The 24118-nt window shown below is 30.9% G+C and overlaps 4 protein-coding genes across 4 annotated transcripts; all 4 read right to left on the reverse strand.

Annotated features, from left to right (window-relative positions):
* Window positions 1-1203: 1203 nt before the first annotated feature.
* Window positions 1204-1776, reverse strand: LOC135133526 (uncharacterized). The gene is made up of 2 exons (XM_064061970.1): window positions 1666-1776; window positions 1204-1618 (listed from the first exon to the last, which is right to left on the reverse strand). The coding sequence occupies exons 1-2, from the start codon at window positions 1708-1710 to the stop codon at window positions 1262-1264; spliced, it is 402 nt and encodes a 133-aa protein (XP_063918040.1). The 5' UTR covers window positions 1711-1776; the 3' UTR covers window positions 1204-1261.
* A 9807-nt stretch (window positions 1777-11583) lies between these two features.
* On the reverse strand, window positions 11584-12148 carry LOC135133662 (B2 protein-like). Its single transcript, XM_064062128.1, has 2 exons — window positions 12040-12148; window positions 11584-11992 (listed from the first exon to the last, which is right to left on the reverse strand). Exons 1-2 carry the CDS (start codon window positions 12082-12084, stop codon window positions 11633-11635), a joined length of 405 nt encoding a protein of 134 aa, XP_063918198.1. The 5' UTR covers window positions 12085-12148; the 3' UTR covers window positions 11584-11632.
* A 5281-nt stretch (window positions 12149-17429) lies between these two features.
* Window positions 17430-18095, reverse strand: LOC135133686 (B2 protein-like). Its single transcript, XM_064062159.1, has 2 exons — window positions 18007-18095; window positions 17430-17957 (listed from the first exon to the last, which is right to left on the reverse strand). Exons 1-2 carry the CDS (start codon window positions 18049-18051, stop codon window positions 17598-17600), a joined length of 405 nt encoding a protein of 134 aa, XP_063918229.1. The 5' UTR covers window positions 18052-18095; the 3' UTR covers window positions 17430-17597.
* A 5220-nt stretch (window positions 18096-23315) lies between these two features.
* On the reverse strand, window positions 23316-23844 carry LOC135133700 (B1 protein-like). Its single transcript, XM_064062179.1, has 2 exons — window positions 23768-23844; window positions 23316-23717 (listed from the first exon to the last, which is right to left on the reverse strand). Exons 1-2 carry the CDS (start codon window positions 23810-23812, stop codon window positions 23364-23366), a joined length of 399 nt encoding a protein of 132 aa, XP_063918249.1. The 5' UTR covers window positions 23813-23844; the 3' UTR covers window positions 23316-23363.
* Window positions 23845-24118: the final 274 nt, after the last annotated feature.

A 24118-nucleotide genomic window follows, 5' to 3' on the forward strand; every position in this document is an offset into this window, starting at 1 on the left:
TTGAAAAACGTAAGATTTAAAAAGTCACAATATTTTGAAAAATCGGATAAGTAAATAATCAAAAAAATAAAAAGTCGAAAAATCTAAAAATTTAGAAACCGAAACACATTGAAAAATCCCAAAACTTAAACATTGAAAATCTGAAAATCGAAAAATTGAAAAATCCAGAAATCGGAAAGACGCAAAATCAAAAAGTCGAAAAATTAAAAAATTCATTAATCGAGAAATTGAAAAATCGAAAAATCCAAAATTTTAGAAACAAAAGTACATAATCAAAAACCTGAAAAATGTAAGATTTAAAAAGGCGCAATATTTTGAAAAATCGAATAAGTAAAAAATCAAAAACACGAAAAGTCGAAAAATCGAAAAATTTAAAAGTATTGAAAAGTCCCAAACTTGAAATAGACAAAAGATAAATAGAAAATATTTTTTATATATTTCGTTCCGAGGTTTCGTCTTATTTTATTTTCGAATTGTCAATATTTGTCAGTTTATTCGATTTCTCACTAAGTCAAGTTGATAAAAAAATACTACTTCCCATTTAAAATCTCACAAATGATAAATGTAAATATTAATTTTTGACAAAAATTAGTGGTGTTTACGGATGTTGTGTTGATAAATCAAAATTTTGAAAAATTTAAAATTGAAAACTCAAAACCTGCAAATCGAAACATTGTACAATTAAAAAATTGCGAAATAAAAATCGAAAAACTGAGAAATCCTAAAACCAAAAAACTGTATAATTTTTAAAGATTCGCAAATGGGTGCTATTAAAAAGTTCTCAGTCAACACGATGTAAATAAAAATCAAAACTTGAAAAATGACATTGAAAAATCAAAAATTAAAAAAAAATTAATCAAATTAAAATTGATTTTCTGCCATAGAAAAATGACACATTACACGTTTTTGGCTTGCTTAATGTTTCAAAAATTCTATTTTTTGCCCAAAAATTTCTACGTGAACTCCTAAAAACGACAATGTATGCAATTTTTTCGATACAAAAGGAAACATTTTTGAGCTGAAAACTTAGAAAAACATATAATTTGTTCTGTAAATTTAACGAATAATAAAATAAATGTAAATCTCAAAGAAATCCGTTTTTGTCGCCTATTTTGGCTCATTTTTCACATTATTATTCGAGAACATTCGTTTACATTTCGGACAACTCCAACCGTCCATCATCATATAGAAAATATCACAAGATTCGACACAAGAAACATTTATTCCTTTCCTCAGATTGTTACATTTAAACACGCCACTTCTAATCAGCTGGCGAGAAATTCGGCTGTCTGTCGAAGACACATTTCATAACTTGGAACGCAGTTTCCTCTGCAGTATCCTTCTCAAGTAGGCACTTTTCGATCTCCGCTATGGTCTCATCGCTAGTCCCAACCTTCTTTAAATTATTCTTAATCCCTTCAACGTTGATTGTGCCCGATTCAGAAACCTGTCCCGTTTTTTTCGCCACACACAGCACATGCTTCTTCAGTTTCGGATCGTCTTCGAACACGGCATTGCTACGAATTTTGTTCACTTGTTCCAGAGTGGCTCCTGTTTCTTCCCGGCATTGTTTGCTGATCGGTTCAATTTTGTTCACTTGTTGCGGGCTCAAAGCGGCCTAAGAATATGGGGTGAAAATAAAAGTAAAACGAGTGGTGGTCTTACCAGGGCGTAGGTTGCGAGGAAAAGCAGGCAGATAATTAGCTTCATTTTGGTGCTTTAAAGCCGGATTTGTTTGAGGTGGTGTATATATACGGGATTTATCAGTGTTTTTGTTGGGTTCAGAGTTTATGATAACAGTCGTAAGGTATCTGTATTTGTTGGCATTAAGAAATCTTGCGATTATTTTGTTGTTGTTAAGTGCGGTTGTTTGTTCGTTAGTTTTGTTTATTGTTTCGTCGACGTGGAGCTTTGTTGTTTTTTTTTTTTTAATGAAAGCGTTGACATTTACTTGATCTGTTCAAGTTTGTCTTGTAGACGCTCCTTTGTGGCTAAAGGTAGCTACTTTGATCTTTTAGTGTATGTTTTCTATATTGCAGTGCCTCTATAAATCTGGGTTCTATTTTTTTCCTCCGAGTTTCCTAACAATAAATTATTGAAAAAAGTAAAAGCAGTTAATTATTATCGTTACAATCTAAAGTTTTATTTTCAAGTCGTTTGAAACCTACATTTGGTATTTTTTAAAAAGGTGAAATAATTTTCATTGTCTGGTCTTTGTTTTTGAAACAACTGACTGGTGTTGTTTTTCAGCTTAAGTTTCCCATACAAATGTGCCCTAGAACCCCCACTACATAACCACTAAAATTTCAGCGACTGCTGGTGTCTAATTGAAATTGACCGTTTCGTTTTTTCTTAGTCTTTACAGGGTGTCTGAAATCTATTAATAGAGGGCTCAATTAGTTTTTTTAATTAAATAAAAAATGGTTATCAAAATTTCCTAAAGTTTTGCAAATACACTTTTTATTTTAATACGTAGTTACTATAGCAGAAAAAATAATGTTTGCTTAATAACCCTTTGTAATTTATCTAAAAATTCAATCTATTTACTCGTAAGTGTGCTTCCGGATCTTTAAATAATTTTTTTTAAGAATGTGAAAAATATTATGGATTCCTCACGTTTAGCGTCTGGTGCTTTTACTTTTGCAAAATTCTAGAGAGTTCTTTTTTGTTTTATTTTTTTAAAAATTCGTAAAAATTCTAAGACTCTTTTTTTTTAAATATGAAAAAGTTTGGGAGCTTCATATGTTTTGCGTCCAGAGGGCAGATTCTTTCTAAACTTTTCGAACTCAAAACACTAGGGGCCCCTGAGATTCTTTCAAATATTTTCAAAATCAAAACACTACGAGCTCCTGAGATTCTTTCAAACATTTTCAAACTCAAAACACTAGAAACCCCTAAGATTCTTACAAATATATTCAAAATCACAATACCAGGAGCCCCGTGAGATTCTTTCAAACATTTTCAAAATCAAAACACTAGGAACCCCTGAGATTCTTTCAAACATTTTCATAATCAAAACACTAGGAACCCCTGAGGTTTTTTCAAATATAAAATCAAAACAGTAGAAGCTCCTGAGATTCTTTCAGACTTTTTCAAAATCAAAACACTAGGAATCCCTGAGAATTTTTCAAATATAAAATGAAATCAGTGGAAGCTCCTGAGACTTTTAAAACCTCTTCGAAATCAAAACAGCAGGAAGCCCTGAGATTCTTTACAACTTTTTCAAAATCACGATACTAGGAGCCCTTGAGATTCTATCAAACGTTTTCAAAATCAAAACACTACAAACCCCTAAGATTCTTACAAATATTTTCAAAATCACAATACTAGGAGCCCCGTGAGATTCTTTCAAACATTTTCAAAATCAAAACACTAGGAACCTCTGAGATTCTTTCAAACATTTTCGTAATCAAAACACTAGGAACCCCTGAGGTTTTTCAAATATAAAATCAAAACAGTAGAAGCTCCTGAGATTCTTTCAGACATTTTCAAAATCAAAACACTAGGAACCATTGAGATTTTTTCAAATATAAAATCAAATCAGTGGAAGCTCCTGAGACTTTTAAAACCTCTTCGAAATCAAAACAGCAGGAACCCCTGAGATTCTTTACAACTTTTTCAAAATCACGACACTAGGAGCCCTTGAGATTCTATCAAACGTTTTCAAAATCAAAACACTACAAACCCCTAAGATTCTTACAAATATTTTCAAAATCACAATACTAGGAGCCCCGTGAGATTCTTTCAAACATTTTCAAAATCAAAACACTAGGAAGCCCTGAGATTCTTTCAAACGTTTTCAAAATCAAAACACTAGGAACCCCTGAGGTTTTTTCAAATATAAAATCAAAACATAGAAGCTCCTGAAATTCTCTCAGACATTTTCAAAATCAAAACACTAGGGACCTCTGAGATTTTTTCAAGTATAAAATCAAATCAGTGGAAGCTCCTGAGACTTTTAAAACATCTTTGAAATCAAAATAGCAGGAACCCCTGAGATTCTTTGCAACTTTTTCAAAATCACGACACTAGGAGCCCTTGAGATTCTATCAAACGTTTTCAAAATCAAAACACTACAAACCCCTAAGATTCTTACAAATATTTTCAAAATCACAATACTAGGAGCCCCGTGAGATTCTTTCAAACATTTTCAAAATCAAAACACTAGGAAGCCCTGAGATTCTTTCAAACATTTTCAAAATCAAAACACTAGGAACCCCTGAGATTCTTTCAAACATTTTCATAATCAAAACACTAGGAACCCCTGAGGTTTTTTCAAATATAAAATCAAAACAGTAGAAGCTCCTGAAATTCTTGCAGACATTTTCAAAATCAAAACACTAGGAACCCCTGAGATTCTTTCAAATATTTTCAAAATCACAATACTAGGAGCCCCGTGAGATTCTTTCAAACATTTTCAAAATCAAAACACTAGGAACCCTAGAGATTTTTTCAAACATTTTCATAATCAAAACACTAGGCACCGCTGAGGTTTTTTCAAATATAATCAAAACAGTAGAAGCTCCTGAGATTCTTTCAGACATCTTCAAAATCAAAACACTAGGAACCCCTGAGATTCTTTCAATACATTTGCATAATCAAAACACTAGGAACCCCTGAGGTTTTTTCAAATATAAAATCAAAACAGTAGAAGCTCCTGAAATTCTTTCAGACATTTTCAAAATCAAAACACTAGGAACCTCTGAGATTTTTTCAAATATAAAATCAAATCAGTGGAACCTCCTGAGACTTTTAAAACCACTTCGAAATCAAAACAGCGGGAACCCCTGAGATTCTTTACAACTTTTTCAAAATCACGACACTAGGAGCCCTTGAGATTCTATCAAACGTTTTGAAAATCAAAACACTACAAACCCCTAAGATTCTTACAAATATTTTCAAAATCACAATACTAGGAGCCCCGTGAGATTCTTTCAAACATTTTCAAAATCTAAACACTAGGAACCCCTGAGGTTTTTTCAAATATAAAATCAAAACAGTAGAAGCTGCTGAGATTCTTTCAGACATTTTTAAAATCAAAACACTAGGAACCTCTGAGATTTTTTCAAATATAAAATCAAATCAGTGCAAGCTCCTGAGACTTTTAAAACCTCTTCGAAATCAAAACAGCAGGAACCCCTGAGATTCTTTACAACTTTTTCAAAATCACGACACTAGGAGCCCTTGAGATTCCAACAAACGTTTTCAAAATCAAAACACTAGAAACCCCTAAGATTCTTACAAATATTTTCAAAATCACAATACTAGGAGCCCCTAAGATTCTTTCAAATATAGAATCAAAACAGTCGAAGCCCCTGAGACTTTTTAAAACTTCTTCGAAAGCAAAACGACAAAAGCCCCTGAGATTCTTTACAACTTTTTCAAAATGAAAACACTACGAGCCTCTCAGATTCTTTCAAACTTTCCAAAATTAAAACACTAGTAGCCCCTGAGATTCTTTCAAATATAAAAACAGTAGAAGCCCCTGAGACTTTTTAAAATTTTTTCTAAAGCAAAACACCAGGGGTCCCTGAGATTCTTTCAAACCTTTTCAAAATCAAAACACAAAGAGCCCTGAGATTCTTACAAACATTTTCAAAATCACAATACTAGGAGCCCCTAAGATTCTTTCAATTATAAAATCAAAACAGTAGAAGCCTCTGACACTTTTTAAAACTTCTTCGAAAGGAAAACAGCAAAGCCCCTGAGATTCTTTACAACTTTTTCAAAATCAAAACAATTGAAGCGTCTGACATTCATTCAAACCGTATCAAAATCAAAACACTAGTAGCCCCTGAGATTCTTTCAAACCTTTTCAAAATTAAAACACTAGGAACCCCTGAGATTCTTTCAAATCTAAAATCAAAACAGTAGAAGCTCCTGAGACTTTTTAAAACCTCTTCGAAAGCAAAACAACAGGAGCTCCTGAAATTCTTTGAAACCTTTTCAAAATAGAAAAAGTAGGAGTCCCTAAGATTCTTACAAACATTTTCAAAATCACAATACTAGGAGCCCCTAAGATTCTTTCAAATATAGAATCAAAACAGTCGAAGCCCCTGAGACTTTTTAAAACTTCTTCGAAAGCAAAACGACAAGAGCCCCTGAGATTCTTTCAAATATAAAAACAGTAGAAGCCCCTGAGACTTTTTAAAACTTTTTCGAAAACAAAACACCAGGGGTCCCTGAGATTCTTTCAAACCTTTTCAAAAACAAAACACAAAGAGCCCCTGAGATTCTTACAAACATTTTCAAAATCACAATAGTAGGAGCCCCTAAGATTCTTTCAAATATAAAATCAAAACAGTAGAAGCCTCTGACACTTTTTAAAACTTCTTGGAAAGGAAAGCACTAGGAGCCCCTGAGATTTTCTCAAAGCGATTTTCAAAATCGAAACACTTGAGACCCCTGAGATTCTTTCAAATGCAAAATCAAAACAGTAGAAGCTCCTCAGACTTTCTAAAACTTCTTCAAAACAAAACACCAGAAGCCCTTGAGATTCATTAAAACTTTTTCTAAAACAAAACAGGAGTCCCTCAGATTCTTTCAAACATTTTGAAAATCAACACACTAGGAGCCCCTGAGTTTCTTTCAAATTTAAATCGAAACACTAGAAACTCTTGAGGTTGCTCAAAACTTTTTCATAGTCAAAAGACTAGAAGCCCCTGAGATTCTTTCAAATTTGAAACAAAACACTAGAAGCTCCTGAGATTCTTTAAAACTTTTTCAAAGACAAAACACTAGAAGCCCCTAAGATTCATTAAAACTCTTTCTAAAGCAAAACACCACGTAGGAGCCCATGAGATTCTTTAAAACTGGTTCAAAGACAAAACACTAGGAGCCCCTGAGTTTCTTTAAAACATTTTTAAAATAAAAATACTAGGAGTCCCTGAGTTTCTTTCAAATTTAACTCGAAACACTAGAAGCTCTTGAGATTTTTTTAAACTTTTTCATAGTCAAAAGACTAGAAGCCCCTGAGATCCTTTCAAATTTGAAACAAAACACTAAAAGCGCCTGAGATTCTTCAAAACATTTTCGAAGACAAAACACTATTAAGCCCTAAGATTCATTAAAACTTTTTCTAAAGCAAACCAGGAGCCCCTCAGATTCTTTCAAACATTTTCAAAATCAAAACACTAGGAGCCCCTGAGTTTCTTTCAAATTTAAATCGAAACACTAGAAACTCCTGAGGTTGCTTAAAACTTTTTCATAGTCAAAAGACTAGAAGCCCCTGAGATTCTTTCAAATTTGAAACGAAACACTAGAAGCTCCTAAGATTCTTTAAAACTTTTTCAAATACAAAACATTAGAAGCGCCTGAGAGTCATTAAAACTCTTTCTAAAGCAAAACACCACATAGAAGCCCATGAAATTCTTTCAAATTTTCAAAAATCAAAACACTAGAAGCTCCTGAAATTCTTTAAAACTGTTTCAACGACAAAACACTAGGAGCCCCTGAGTTTCTTTAAATCAATTTTAAAATCAAAACACTAGTAGCCCCTGAGATTCTTTCAAATATAAAAACAGTAGAAGCCCCTGAGACTTTTTAAAACTTTTTCGAAAACAAAATACCAGGGGTTCCTGAGATTCTTTCAAATCTTTTCAAAATCAAAACACAAAGAGCCCCTGAGATTCTTACAAACATTTTCAAAATCACAATACTAGGAGCCCCTAAGATTCTTTCAATTATAAAATCAAAACAGTAGAAGCCTCTGACACTTTTTAAAACTTCTTCGAAAGGAAAGCACCAGGAGCCCTTGAGATTCTTTACAACGTTTCCAAAAACAATATACTAGAAGCCACTGAGATCATTTGAAACTTTTTCAAAACGAAAACACTTGGGACCTCTGAGTTTCTTTTCTTTAAAACTTTTTAAAATCAAAACACTATGAGCTTCTGAGATTCGTTCAAATTTAAATCAAAACACTAGAAGTTCCTGAGGTTCTTTAGAACTTTTTCACAATCAAAACACCAGGACCAGAGATTCTTTCAAATTTGAAACAAAAAATTTTCGAAGACAAAAACCTATTAAGCTCTGAGATTCTTTCAAACCTTCCAAAATAAAAACACTAGAAGCCCACGAAATTCTTTAAAACTTCTTCAAAATCAAAACACTAGAAGCTCCTGAGATTCATTAAAACTCTTACAAATGCAAAACACTAGGAGCCCCTAAATTTCTTTAAAACTTTTTTAAAATCAAAATACTAGAAGCCTCTGAGTTACTTTCAAATTTAAATCAGAACACTAGAAACTCCTGAGACTCTTTCGAACTTTTTAATAACCAAAACACTAGCCGAAAAAACGAAAAATTCAAAAATCGAAATATTGAAAAAACCCAAAATTTAAAAATCCCACGCCGTAACTGAAAACTTGACAAATCGAAAATTGAAAAGTCGAAAATTTAGAAACGCCAAAAATTTAAATATTCAAAAGTCGAAAAATTTTAATTCGAAAAATTATAGAATCGAAAAGTTGAAAATTCGTAAACCTGAAGTATCGGAAAATCGAGAAATATCTAAAATTTAAAAAAAAAACAGTAAAATTAAAATGTGGAGAAATTGAAGAATCGGAAAGTTAAAAAATCAAAACATCTAAATCTCGACAAATCGGAATATTAAATGATCGAACCATTTTAAGACCGAAAAATTGAAATATCGAAAAATCAAAAATTTTTAGAATGGAACAATTGCAAAACCGAAAACAAAAAAAAATTTTAAACAGTCAAAGAATTGAAAAATAGAAAAATCGAATAACTGAAAAATCGAAATTTCGAAATATGTATCTAAAATTTAAACAATCGAAAATACTAGAAGCCTCTGAGTTCCTTTCAAATTTAAATCAGAACACTAGAAACTCCTGGGACTCTTTAGAACTTTTTCATAACCAAAACACTAGGTCCTTTCAAACTTGAGTTTTTAAAACTTTTTTAAAATTCAAACATCAGGAGCCCCTGAGATTGTTTCAAACCTTTTCAAACTCAAAACACTAGGGGCCCCTGAAATTCCTTCAAAGATTTTCAAATCAAAACACTAGGAACCCCTAGCCTCTTTCAAATTTAAATCGAAACACTAGAAGCTCCTGAGATTCTTTAAAACGCTTTCATAATCAAAATACTAGGAGCTACTGAGACTCTTTCAAATTTGAAACAAAACACTAGAAGCTCCTGAGATTCTTTAAAACTTTTTCAAAGACAAAACACTAGAAGTCCCTGAGATTCATTAAAACTCTTTCTAAAGCCAAACACCACGTAGGAGCCCCTGAGATTCTTTCTTTCCAAAATCAAAACACTAGAAGCTCCTGAGATTTTATACAACTTTTTCAAAGACAAAACATTAGGAGCCCCTGAGTTTCTTTAAAACATTTTTAAAATCAAAACACTAGGATCCCCGGACATTCTTACAAATTTAAATGAAAACACTAGAAGCTCCTGAGATTCTTTAAAGCTCTTTAATAATGAGAAGACTGGAAGCCCCTGAGATTCTTTCAAATTGGAAACAAAACTGAGATTATTCAAAACTTTTTCAAAGACGAAACACTAGGAGCCTCTGAGATTCATTAAAACTCTTTCATAGGCAAAACACCACGTAGGAGCCCCTGAGATTCTTTCAAACTTTCCAAAATCAAAACACTAGAAGCTCCTAAGATTCTTTACAACTGTTTCAAAGACGAAACACTAGGAGCCCCTGAGTTTCTTTAAAACATTTTTAAAATCAAAACACTAGGATCCCCGGACATTCTTACAAATTTAAATGAAAACACTAGAAGCTCCTGAGATTCATTAAAACTCTTTCATAAGCAAAACACCACGTAGGAGCCCCTGGGAGTCTTTGAAACTTTTCCAGAATCAAAACACTATAATCCACTAAGATTATTCGAAACATTTGCATGATCAAAAATTTAGGGCCCCTGAAACTATTTATAAAACATTTTCAAAATATAATCAGGCCCCTGAGTTCTGCAAAACTTTTTAAAAATCAAAACACCGGGAACACTTGAGATTATTTCAAACTTAAAAAAGCCCTAAGGACCCTCTAAACTATTCGATGTTTTACTTCCCGACCTTAAGCTAAGCAAGTACTGTAATCGAGTCCATCGGGCGACTGGCTACTTTTATATTTTCTCGACGTTTCATTACCACCAGAGTACGAAAAATAGCTCTCCTGTCTCCGCTGGTGTGTGTCGCTTTTTATTAGACAATCTCCGAAACTACTCAACCGATTGTTGTCAAATTTTACAAGTATGTTAAGAATATCGTGTAAACAGTAAACGGTAAATTTTATTTTATATAAGATACTCAAAAACCCTCTTGAAAAACATGTCACCATAGATGACAAATTTATTATTTTATTGTGACTAAAAATGATGGACAGATCTTTGACCTTCTGATAACTTGACGTAAACAATTAGTGATTTGTGAGTATTAAATTAAACTTAAATCTGCAACAAATAACAAATGTTGTGCATACTTTTGTTATCGCTTACCACACATTATCAGTGCATAAACTAAACTATAACAACCCCCGACGCACCAACGTAGATAACACAATATCCCAGATTTTTAACAAAGACCTCGCGTTGGCCCAAATACACTAAAATAGTTCCAGATCTCGTTAAAACGCTACTTTCCAGAAAATACGAACAATGCGCCGCATTATTCGCGTAATATAAAAACTTTCAACGAGCACCTATCGAAAAAACAATAAAAGTTAGCAAGACGCGATAAAAGCCGAGAAATGAATCGAGATAAACCGCCACCGAGCAACGAAAGGTGATCCGAAGAACGCAAATTACTCAAAGATAGAAAAATAAATACAATTAACTACAGCCATATTAATGTTCCGAAACTTTGCAGATGAATATGGATCTTTTCGTAATAACACTAAATTACTTCGGAGCGTGGGTAGTATTTGTTGTAAAGAGATACTACAAACTGGTGAAAACGCTCCAAGTACGCATCTAAGAAACTTATCAAAGCTCCCGAACTTTAAGACTGTGAACTAAGTTCATTTAATACGAGCAACACCAGGTTACCCAAATTTCCACTTGACGAATGGCGAGAGCCTAGGAAAAATTTTGTGTTAATCGTACCCTAATTAACACAGCCGCTCAAAAGCCATCCATTATTTCTCTAGGAAATTAGCACCCTCCCGCTAGTTAACGGTCCATGAAATGAAATAAGCGTCTGAGAGCAGTTAATTTCAATTTCCTCGCGAATCGTACAGGTAATGGTGTGCGAACCTGGCGAGTTGCTGTTGCTCAAGACCATCAATCATACCAAATGAAATGTCGAATGGGCCTCTCATGTACCCCGACAACTCTATGAAGGTTGTATAAGGGGTTGAAATCCCTGCGGCAACATTTCTGAAATAAACTGCTCAGTGTGAGAACGTGGTCCGCCTTTAACTTCTTCCGGAATGGAAGCCGCAGTAAACACGCGTAGGGGAAAGTGGGATAAAATGGGGCATTTCCTTTTAGTTCTTTAGTTATGGACGCCATCTACACAAAACAGAGGAGTAAACAGGACGGATGAGGGTTTACGGCCACGGGAGGACGTGAAAGATTTGTACTACTCCTATATTATTTTTAATAAGATATTCTAGTAAAACAAAACGCACGAGGACTAAAAAGTCCGACTTTCAGTCCGCCGGAGAAAAATTCGCCTGTTTGCTGTAGATGCATTTCGTGAGTTCGAAAGCGGTAGCTTCGGGTGTTTGCTTCTTAATGGCACACTCTTGTTCGACGGCGTTTAACGTTTCGTCACTTGCGTCCACCTTCTTCAGTTTTGTTTTAATAGTGTCGATGTTGATGTCACCAGACTCCGATACTACTCCGGTTTTTTTCAAGATGCAGAAAATGTGCTTTCTGGTTGTCGGAATGTCTTCAAATTTTTGTGTCTCACGAACTTTGTTTATGGTTTCTGTGGATATGTGCGACTCGGATTTGCATTCGTCGCTAATTTTGTCGAGTTTTTTTTCCTGTTCGGGGCTCAAAGCAGCCTAAAGAGTTGGAATAAGTGGATTTAAAATGGAAGTGGTAGTCTTACCAAGGTGGATGTTATTAACAGAAAACAGCAAATAAGTAGCTTCATTGTGAGCAAAAGCACGAAACGCAACAATGTTCTGATACATTTACTCGTTTATATATTATGTCATGTGCAGTTTATCTTAAACTGATAACTATTTTTTGTTTTTATTGAATTGACTGGTTATGTAAAAGTGATACCGAGATCAGTCCAAGAGGTGATCTAAATAATAACAATCGATAACACTAAGGATTTTTAAGCCATTTTATCCCAGCTATTAATATGTTGCCTTGAATTTCACAGTATAAAAAAATCAACAAATCTCGCTTCAATGAATTTGTACTTTTTTACTAACCGCTGTATCAGGAAGAATTAGAAAAGTCGAAACAATAAAAAATCGTAAAATCGAAAAATTCGAAACTAATAAAAAAAACGTTGAATCGAAAAAATTGAAAAAACCAAAAATCAAAAATTTTTAAAATCGAACAGTTGCAAAACCGAAAATTCTAACAGCGAGAAAATGAGATCGAGAAAACGAAACTCCAAAAAAGTGAAAAATCGTAAAATTTAAAAATTCCAAAAACTGAAAAATTGAAAAGTCGGAGAACTGAGAAATCGAAATTTAGAAATACGATACCTAAAACTCAAAGAATAGAAAGATTAAAACAGAAAAATGGAAAAATCGGGAAACCGAAACATCAAAAAATCAAAAAATTTTAGATTAAAAAAGGCGAAAAATCGAAATATTGAAAAATTCAAAAATTAAAAAACGCCAAAACTCAAACGTCGAAGATTTGAGAAATACGAAAAATTAAAAAATCGAGACGTCAGAAAGTCGAAGAATCAAAATCGAAAAATCAAGAACTTGAAATGTTCACAAATCAGAAAATCGATTAATCGAGAAATTGAAAAAATTCTAAACTCGGAAGATGAAACTAAAATATTGAACATTTGAAGAATCGAAAAATTCAAAATTCGAGAAATAATAAAAAATCGAAAAATCGAAAACTCTAAAATTTAAAAAATCAAATGATTTTGAAAAATTGAAAAAATAAAAATTCAAAAAATAGAATAAACGAAAAATTCAAAAACTGAAATATTGAAAAACCCCAAATCGAAAAACCCACACTAAAACATCGAAAACTTGAGAAACCGAAATTTTAGAATCGAAAAATTATAGCATCGAAAAATGAAGAACCGAAAATTTAAAAAATCATAGAATTAAAATATCCAAAAATGGAAGAGCTGAAAAATCCAGACATCGAAAATTGAAAAATTCAAAAATTTCAAAACTCAAACGTCAAAAATTTGAGAAATCTGAAAAGTTAGAATAAGAAAAATAGAAAAATGAAGAAATCAGAAAGTGGAAGAATCGAAGTCGGAAAATCGAAAAATTAAAATGTTCAAAAATCAAAAAATCAATTAATCGAGAAATTGGAAAACCGCAAACTTTGAAACGTCAAAAATTGAAAAATTGAAAAATTTTAAACTTGAAAGATGGAACTAAAATATCGAACATTTGAAAACTTGAAGAATCGAGAAATAACAAAAAATCGAAAAATAGAAAAATCGAAAACTTTGAAATTTTAAAAATCAAAAGATTTTGAAAAATTAAAAAAGTAAAAATTCAAAAAATAGAAAAGACGTAAAGACGAGAAATTCACAAACTGAAATATTGAAAAAATCCAAAATTGAAAAACCCACACTGAAACATCGAGAACTTGAGAAATCGAAAATTGAGAAACGCCAAAAATTGAAATATTCAGTCGAAAAATTTTAGAACCAAAAAATTATAGAATCCAAATATTGAAGAATCGAAAAACCGAGAAATCTAAACATCAAAAATCGAAGAACTGAAAAATCGAAAACTTTAGAAATCGAAAAAATGAAAAATTGGGAAATCGGAAAGTCGAAAAACCGATACATTGAAAAGTCGAATGACCAAAAAATAGATTAATCGAGAAATGGAAAATTTAGAAACGCCAAAAATTGAAAAATAGAAAAACTTAAAAATCGTAAAACTGAAACGTCGGAAAATTGAGAAATCGAAAAATAAAAAAAATCCAGAATTCTCCCAAATAAAAATCGTAAAATTGAGTAATAGAAAAATTGAAAAATCGAAGAACCGAAAAATCGAAATTTCGAAATATCTAAAATTCAAAGAATCGGAAAATTGGAAAATTGGGAAACCAAAACATCAAAAAATCAAAAATAGAATGTTTATAAAAAATTCGAAAAATCGAAAGATTGAAAAATTCAAAAATTAAAAAATCCCATAACGCAAATGTCAAAAATTTGAGAAATCTGAAAAGTTAAAATAGGAAAAATCAAGAAATGAGAAAGTCGAAGAATCGAAGTCTGAAAATCGAGAAATTAAAATATTCAAAAATCAAAAAATTGATTAATCGAGAAATTGGAAAACCGAAGACTTTGAAACGCCAAATATTGAAAAATTGAAAAATTCTAAACTTGAAAGATGAAACTAAAATATCGAACATTTGAAGAATCGAAAATTTTAAAAATCGAGAAATAACAAAAAATCGAAAACTTTAAAAATAAAAAGATTTTGAAAAAGTGAAAATTGAAAAAATAGAAAAGATGTAAAGACGAAAAATTCAGACACTGAAATATTGAAAAAATCCAAAATTGAAAAACCCACACTGAAACATCGACAACTTGAGGAATCCAAAATTTAGAAACGCCGAAAATTGAAATATTCACTCGAAAAATTTTAGAATCCAAAAATTGAAGAATCGAAAAACCGAAAAATCAAAACATCAAAAATCAAAGAATTGAAAAATCGAAAACTTTAGAAATCGAAAAATGAAAAATAGAAAAATAGAGAAACTGAAAAATCGTAAAACTGAAACGTCGGAAAACTGAGAAATCGAAAATGAAAAAAATCCAGAATTCTCCCAAATCAAATATCGTAAAATTGAGTAATAGAAAAATTGAAAAATCGAAGAACTGAAAAATCCAAATTTCGAAATATCTAAAATTGACAGAATCGAAAAATATTTAAAAATTAAAAAAAAATTAAAAATTCCAAAACTCAAATGTCAAAAATTGGAGAAATCTGAAAAGATAGAATAGGAAAAATCGAAAAATCGAGAAATCAGAAAGTCAAAGAATCGAAGTCGAAAAATCGAGAACTTGAAAAGTCGAAAAATCAAAAAATCGATTTTTCGAGAAATTGGGAACATTTTGAAACGCCAAAAATTCGAAAAATTTTAGACGCGAAATATGAAACTAAAATATCAAACATTTGAAGATCGAAAAGTTAAAAAATTGTCTCAATAACAAAAAATCGAAAAATAGAAAAATCGATATCTCTAAAATTTCAAAAATCAAAAAAAAATTGAAAAATTGAAAAAGTAACAAGTCAAATGGCCGAAAAGGCGAACAATTGAAAAATCGAAATATTGACGAAACCCAAAATTGAAAAATCGCACAATGAAACGTCGAAAACTCGGGAAATCGAACATTTAGAAACGCCAAAAATTGAAATATTCAATAGTCGAAAATTGTTAAAATCGAAAAGGTATAGAACTGGAAAATTCGAAAATCATAAACTTCAAACATCGGAAAGTCAGGAAATCAAAATCGAGAAATCAGAATGTCGAAGAATCGGAGTCGAAAAATCGAGAACTTGAAATGTCGAAAAATCAAAAAATCGATTCATTGGGAAACAAAAAATTACAACTGAAAAATTGAAGAATCGAAAAATCGAAACTTCGAGAAATCAAAACATCAAAAAATCCAAGAGTTGAAAAATCGAAAAATTGAAAATTTAAAAGATCCAAAAACATTTAATTTCGAAAAATTGGAAAATCCCAAAACTGAAACATCGAAAACTTTGGAAATTGAAAAAATGAAAAATCGGGGAATCGGAAACTGAAAAATCATAAAACTGAAACAACGGAAAATTGAGAAAAAAAAATCTAAAAAAATCGAGAAATCCCCTACTGAATGAAATATCAATTTTTTTTCTAAAAAGCTCGATGTCTAGAATAAAACTTCAAGACAGATTCATAAACCGTAAGTTCAAGACTGTGTTACTTTTTAACATTTATTTAAATTGACTCACATGGCGTCATTACCATTAAATTTTTGACACAAATATTTCCACAAACCTTCACGTTTTAAGGTTCCCTAGTAATTTCGTGTTGTAGCGATGGTTTATAAGATCATCCCTATGAATATTGGTTTTATATCCAAAAATATCCCAGAAAATACATAACAATGTTAGTTTTCAATTAAAGACGTGTGCAAACTGTAACACTACAAAAATATAATCATAATCTTAGACTTCGTACGGTGGCTGGGCGAGAATCCCTAATAGTACCAAATTGTGTCAACATAAGGACGATTTTCGTCGAAAGCAACTTGCCACGCTACCTTGAAATTATAAATCAAATCTCGTTCACCAAATCTTTAATTCTCGAATTTGCAAAATTCAAAATCACTAATCCACAGGAGAGAAGTTAGGTTGATGTTTAGAAGTGCATTCCATAAACATAAACGCGGTATCTTGAGGCGTTGCTTGTTGAGAGGCACATTTTTCTATTTCGGCAATCTTTTCATCACTTGTAACCGCTTGTTTTGAGCCTAGTTTTAATAGTATCCCAGTTTAAGTCACCTGAGTCCGATATTAATCCAGTTTTTTGGGCAACACACACCACGTATTTTTTTTTATATTTTTGGGGTCATCGACTATTTCACCACTTGGTAGTTGAGTTATTTTCCCGGTCACTGGTGGTATAACTTGGCATTCTTTACGAATGGGTTCGAGTTTGGCGAGTTGCTCAGGTGTCAGTTCAGCCTAGAGGTTTTACGTAATAACAGTATGAAAATCGGGAAGAACGGTGGCGGAGCTAAGTAGGAACACGATACACAGAAAAGTGCGCATTTTGATTTGATACCAACTAATAAATATTTGCTTTGATTTTAGCACTTATATAGTAATGTTATCTGTGTTTTTTTCACTATTTAAATTTGTTGGAAAAATAAATACAACAAAACTCATGTATGATAAATAATGGCTTGCTTTGTAAAAAAAAAAATTGATAGCACCCCCCAGAACTTCGATAATTCTGTGTATTTTTTCATAATTGTCTTTACAATGTACTTTAAACAGATTTCTAGTTTTAGTTGAATGACTGATTAAAGTTTATGAAATTTTTCAACGGTGATGAACTTTTGATACCCAAGATCAGTCCAAAAGGTGACCAAAACAACAACAAACGATAAAACTGGCTATATTGAGGTCGTTTTAACCAAGGTCTAACTTAATGTTGCCTTGACCTTTCGCAGAATGCAAAAAACGCAAAAGCGTTTTTGTTTCCGTCTTATCGCCACCTAAAATTTGTATTTGTATCCCCTCCAAAGCACTGATGACGTCATATGAAAAATTGTTCAATTAAAATCTTTATTATTCGATTTTTTTACAATAAAAGTCGCTAATCTGCAGGAGAAAAATTAGGTTAGCCGTTTAAGTTAAAGCAGATTAAAAAAAAACTAAAGACAGTTTGAAATTAATTACTTTTATCAGTCAAACTAAATTCGAAGAAATCTTGTCTTTAATCAGCTGGAGAAAAATTCGACTGTTTGCTGTAGACGCATTTCATGAGTTCGAAACCTGTAACTACAGGTGTATCCTTCTTGACCACACACTGCTGTTCTACAGTATTCACCGTTTCGTCACTTGCGTTAACCTTCTTCAGTTTCGTCTTGACAACGTCGATATTAATATCGCCGGACTCCGACACGATTCCGGTCTTTTTCAAAACGCAGAATATGTGCTTCTGGAGTGCCGGAATTTCCTCGAATTGTTCGGTCTGACGAAGCTTATTTAAAGTTTCTGCGGATACCGGCGACTCAGATTGGCACTCGTCGCTAAGCTGGTCGAGTTTTGCCTGGCGTGAAGGGTCCAGAATAGCCTAAAGAGGTTCGAAGTAAGTGGATTTAAAACGAAAATGGCAGTCTTACCAAGGTGGATGTTATTAACAGGAAACAGCAAACAAGTAGCTTCATTTTCGGTAAGTGCACGAAATGGAATATTGTTCTGATAAGTTTTTCGCGTTTTATATACTTATTATGGAGGTGTCATGTGCAGTTCATCTTAAACTGATAACTAGTTTTCGTATAAAATTGATTAGTTGTATAATAGTGATTCCGAAGATCAGTCCAAAAGGTGATGAAAATAATAACAGTCGATAACACTAGGGATTTTTAAGTCATTTTAACTAAGCTGTAAATTTATGTTGCCTTGAAGTTTCCTAGAGTATAAAAAATTAACAAATCGCGCTATTTTGAATTTGTAATTTTTTGTTAAGGTCTGCTTTTCGAAACATAAAAAATTTAGAAAATCAAAAATTGGAAAAATCGAAATTCGACAAGTCGAAAATCGAAAGAAATCGAAATATCAAAATGTCAAAATTTAAAGAAAATCCAAAAATTCTAAAAATCGAAAATGCGAGATGTCGAGAAATCGAAAATTCGAAAAACTGAAATGATATTAAAAAATTGGGAAATCGAATCAACAAAAAATCGTAAAATAGAAAAATTCGAATTTGACATATTTAAATTCAGATTTCAGAAAAACTGAAATGTCGAAACATCGAAATCTCGATAAATCGGGATTATTAACAGAAAAATTTTAAATCCGAAGAATTGAAAAATAGAAGAATCAAAAATTTTTAAAATCAAAAAATTGCGAAACTCAAAATTCGAAAAGCGAGAACTTGAAAGATCGTAAAATTCGACAATTCGAAAAATTGAAAAATAGAATAATAATTAATATATCGCAAAATTTAAGAACCGAAAAATTCAAAAATTTCGAAATCAAAACACCAAAAAATCGAAAAAGTTAACTGAAATGTCGAAAATTTGGGAAATCTGAAACGTTAGAGTACGAAAAATTGAAAAATCGAGAAATCAGTCGAAGTCGAAAAATCGAGAACTTGAAAAATCGCAAAATCAAAAAATCGATTAATAGAGAAATTGGGAAACAGGAAATTTAGAACCGCTAAAAATCGAAAATTTGCAAATTCGAAAAATTTTAAACTCGAAAGATACAACTACAATATCCAAAAATTGAAGAAACGAAAAATCGGAAAATCGATAAATGAAAACATCAAAAAATCAAAGAATTGAAAAATTGGAAATTCCCAAAACTGAAAGATTGAAGACTTGGGAAATCGAAAAAATTAAAAACCGGGCAATCGGAACGTCAAAAAATCGCGACATCGACAACTCAAAAAACCAAAAATTGAAAAATCGTAAAAGTGAAACATCGGAAACCCGGGAACTCGAAAATTAAAAAAAAAAAACGAAAAATTGAGTAATAGAAAAAATGAAAAACTGAAAAATCCAAATTTCAAAATATGTATTTAAATTTAAAGAATCTAAAAACTGGAAAATCGGGAAACCAAAAAAAAGGTGAAAAATCGAGATAGTGAATGGGAAAAATTGAAAAATCGAGAACTTAAAAAGTCGAAAAATCAAAAAATCGATTAATCGGGAAATAGGGAAACAGAAAATTTAGAAACGCCAGAAAATCCAAAACTTGAAAAATCGAGAAATAACATCAAAAAATCGAAAAACAGAATATTCGAAAACCACAAAATTTTAAAAATCTAATAGATATTTTGAAAAATTGAAAAATTAAAAAATCAAAAAATAAAAAAGCCGAAAAAAGGAAAAATTCAAAAATCAAAATATTGAGAAAACCCAAAATTGAAAAATCCCACAGTGAAGCGTCGAAAACTTGATAAATTGAACATTTGAGAAATCGAAAATTTAGAAACGCCAAAAATTTTAATATTCAAAAGTTGAGAAATTTAAAATCGAAAATTTCAAGAACCGAAAAATTGAAAAATCGTAAAATTAAAATAACGAAAAATTGAAAAACCGAGAAATTCGAGATAGACATTTAAATTAAAAAATAAACGAGGAATCGAGAAACTAAAATAGTGAAACATTGAAATCTCGATAAATCGGGAGATTAATAGCCGAACAATTGTAAAACTGAAAAACTGAAAAATCGAAAAATCAAAAATTTTTAAAATCGAAAAACTGCAAAAACAACATTTCTAAAAACGAAAAGTCGAAAGATAAGAAAATTTTAAAATTCGAAAAATTGCAAAATAGAAAAATGGAAGAACAATTAAAAAATCTCAGAATTCAAGAACGGAAAAATTGAAACATTGGAAAATCAAAACACCAAAAAAATCGAAAAAGTTACGATTTAAAAAAAAGTCGAAAAATCGAAACATTGAAAAACTCAAAAATTAAAAAATCCCAAAACTGAAACGAAGTCGAAAAATCGAACAAAAAATTTAAAAACGCTAAAAATTGAAGATTTGCAAATTCGAAAAATTTTAAACTCGAAAGATAAAACTAAAATGTCGAATATAAAAATCGAGAAGTAACATCAAAAAATGGAAAAATAGAAGAAACGAAAACTCTAAAATTTAAGAAATTAAAAAAAAATTTTAAATTGAAAAAGCAATTGAAGGTTCTAAAATTCGTAGAATTAAAATAACCAAAAATTGAGGAATCAAGAAATCGAAAAATCGAGAAATGAAAACATCAAAAAAACGAAGAAATGAAAAATCGAAAAATTTTAAATTTAAAAAATCGAAACATTTTAAAACTCGAAAAATTGGAAAATCCCAAAACAGAAACATTGAAGACTTCGGAGACAGAAAAAATGAAAAACCGGGGAATCGGAAAGTCAAAAAACAATCGGGACATCGAAAACTCAAAAAACTGAAAAATCGTAAAACTAAAAATCGAAATTTCAAAATATGTATATAAAATTTAAAGAATCTAAAAACTGAAAAATCGGGAAACCAAAATATCAAAAAATAAAAAATTTATACTTAAAAAAAGGTGAAAAATTGAAATATATAAAGATTCAAAAATTAAAAAATCTCAAAACTCAAACGTCGGAACGAAATCGAGAATCAGAAAGTCGAAGAATCAAAGTCGAAAAATCGAGAACTTAAAAAGTCAAAAATCAAAAAACCGATTCATCGAAAAATTGGGAAACAGAAAATTTAGGAACGCTAGAAATTCGAAAAATTTTAAACTCGAAAGATAAAACCAAAAGCCGAATATTTGAAGACTGGAAAAAATTGAAAAATCGAAAAATAACATAAAAAAATCAAAAAATAGAAAAATCAAAAACTCCAAAATTTTAAAAAACTTAGATATTTTGAAAAATTGAAAAAGTAAAAAATCAAAAAATGGAAAAGTCGAAAAAACGAAAAATTCAAAAATCGAAATATTGAAAAAACCCAAATTGAAAAATCCCAGAATGAAACGTTGAAAACTTCAAAAGTTGAACACTTGCGAAATCGAAAATTTAGAAACACCAAAATTTTAAATATTCCAAAGTTGAGAAATTTAAAATCGAAAAATTGAAAAATCCTAAACTTTAAAGGTCGGCAAATCGAGAATTTGTAATATAAAAAATTTTAAAAATCGTAAAATTAAAATATCGATACATTGAAAAATCTAAAAACCGAGAAATCAGAATATCAAATACTGGAAGAATTGAAAAATTCGAAAAATAAAAAATTAAAAGAAAAGTCGAAAAATCGAAATATCGAAAAGTTCAAAAATTAGGAAATTTCCAAACTCAAAGGGCGAAAATTGGAGGAATCTAGAAAGTCAGAATACGAAAAACTAAAAAATCGTGAACTTGAAAAGTCGAAAAATCAAGAAAGTCCTTAATCGAGAAATTGGGAAGCAAAAAATTAAGAAACGCCAAAACTGAAAAATTGAAAACTCGAAAGAAAAAACTAAAAATCTAACATCTGAACAATCGAAAACTTGAAAAATCGAGAAATAATACATCCAGAAATCGACAAATATAAAAATCGAAAAGTCTAAAATTTAAAAAATCAAAAAATTTTGAAAAATTGAAAAAGAAAAACAGTGAAACGTTGAAACCTTAAGAAACTGAAAACTTGAGAAATTGAGAAATTGAGATATCAAAATTTAGAAATGCAAAAAATTGAAATATCGGAAAATCGGGAAATAGAAGCATCTAAAATTTCAAAAATCGTAAAATTAATATATCCGAAAATTGAAGAATCGAAACATCGAGAAATCAAAACATCAAAAAGTTCAAGAATTGAAAACTGGAAAACCGGAAAATTTGAACAATCGGAAAATTTGAACAATCGGAAAATTTTTTAAATCCCAAAACATTAGAAATCGAAAAAATAAAAATCGAGAAATTGAGAATTTAGAAACGCCAAAATTTGAAAAATTGAAAAATCGAAAAATCAAAAATTTTTAAAATCGAACAATTGCAAAACCAAAAATTCTAAAAGTGAGAAGTCGAAAGATCGAGAAACCGAAACATCAAATAGTGAAAAATCGTAAAACTTAAAAATTAAAAAAATGGAAAAATTGAAACATAAAATTTAGAAACCAAAAATTGAAAAATTAAAAAATCGAAAATTTGAAACATCTTAAATCGGAAGATAAACTAAAACACCGAACATTTGAAGAATCGAAAAATTGAAAAATCGAGAAATAACACATCGAAAAATCGAAAAATAGAAACAGATCTAAAATTTTAAGAATAAAAAAAAATTTGAAAAATTGAAAAATTAAATTATCTGTCTAATAAAAATCGACACAGATGGCGTCATTAATAGTAATTTTTTAATAAGAATAATAATATTCATTTCTTGTTATTACAAAATAATTGTACACAATCGTCAAAGCAAAACATACATTAAGTACACTGAAATAACATAACAAAATATAGATACTACTCAAAGAAAATACTTATTAGTTGGTATAATAAATATTTTCTTTGAGTTTGGTACTTATATGGTAATGTTATCTGTGTTTTTGTCACTATTTAAATTTATTAGAAAAATAAATAGAACATGAATTCCTGCGTAATGATAAATAATGGCTTGTTTTGTAAATAGAAAAAATCTTGATGGTACCCCGCAAAGCTTCGGTAATTGTGTCTATTTTTCTACAATTATTGTTTTCACAATGGTCTTGAAATAGTTTTTTAGTCTTTATTGAATTGACTGATTTATGTTGAAATCAGTTATATCATTCATTGGAATTTTACAACAGTGATGAACTTTTGATATCCAAGATCAATCTAAAAGTGACCAAAATAAGAACAAACGATAAAACTGGCGATATTTGGGTCATTTTAACCAAGATCTAACTTTAAGTTGCCTTGACCTTTCGCAGAGTGCAAATAACGCATGTATTGCATCCCCTCCAAAGCACTGATGACGTCATATGAAAAATTATTCAATCAAAAACTTTATTTTTCGATTTTTTTACAGTCAAAGTCGCTAATCTGCAGGAGAGAAATTAGGTTGGTGTGTAGAAATACAACTCGTTAACGTGAAGGCCGTATCTTCCGGTTTTTCTTTTTTAACGGCGCACTTTTCTATTTCGGCAATCTTCTCATCACTTGTTGCCGCTTTCTGGAGTTTGCTCTTAATAGTGTCCCAGTTTAGGTCACCCGAGTCTGATATCAGTCCCGTCTTTTGGGAACCACACAGGAGGTGTTTTTTGATTTCGGGGTCACCCACGGATTCACCATTTCGGATTCTGGTTATTTGTTCGTCGGTTACTTTCGATATAGTTCGGCATTCTTTACTGATGGGTTCGATTTTGGCGAGTTGTTCCGGCGTTAAAACAGCCTACAAATTTTACAGTAATAGGTGATAAATCTGGAAATACGGTGGCTTACCAAAGCGGAGCCAACTAGGAACAGAATACACAGAAGCGACCGCATCTTGATTTGGTACTAACTGATAAATATTTGCCTCTAAATTTGGCACTTATATAAATAATGTTATCAGCTGTTTTTTTTTCTTTAATTAAGTACATTTCTTAGAAAAATAATTCTAACATGAAACTAAACCGTGATAAATAGTGGCTTGTTTTGTAAACAAACATAATTTTAAAGCAGGTTAAAAATAAAAACAAAACTATTTGAAATTAATTACTTTTATCAGTCATTATATTTTCACATTTGTCAAATTAATCCGCTGGCTAAAAATTCGGCTGTTTGCTGTAGATGCACTTCGTGAATTCGAAA

This window comes from Zophobas morio, unplaced genomic scaffold (assembly GCF_036711695.1).
Source record: "Zophobas morio isolate AGI-343-1 ecotype UQ-CSIRO unplaced genomic scaffold, CSIRO_AGI_Zmor_V1 ptg000022l, whole genome shotgun sequence".
NCBI classification, from domain to species: Eukaryota; Metazoa; Arthropoda; class Insecta; order Coleoptera; family Tenebrionidae; genus Zophobas; species Zophobas morio.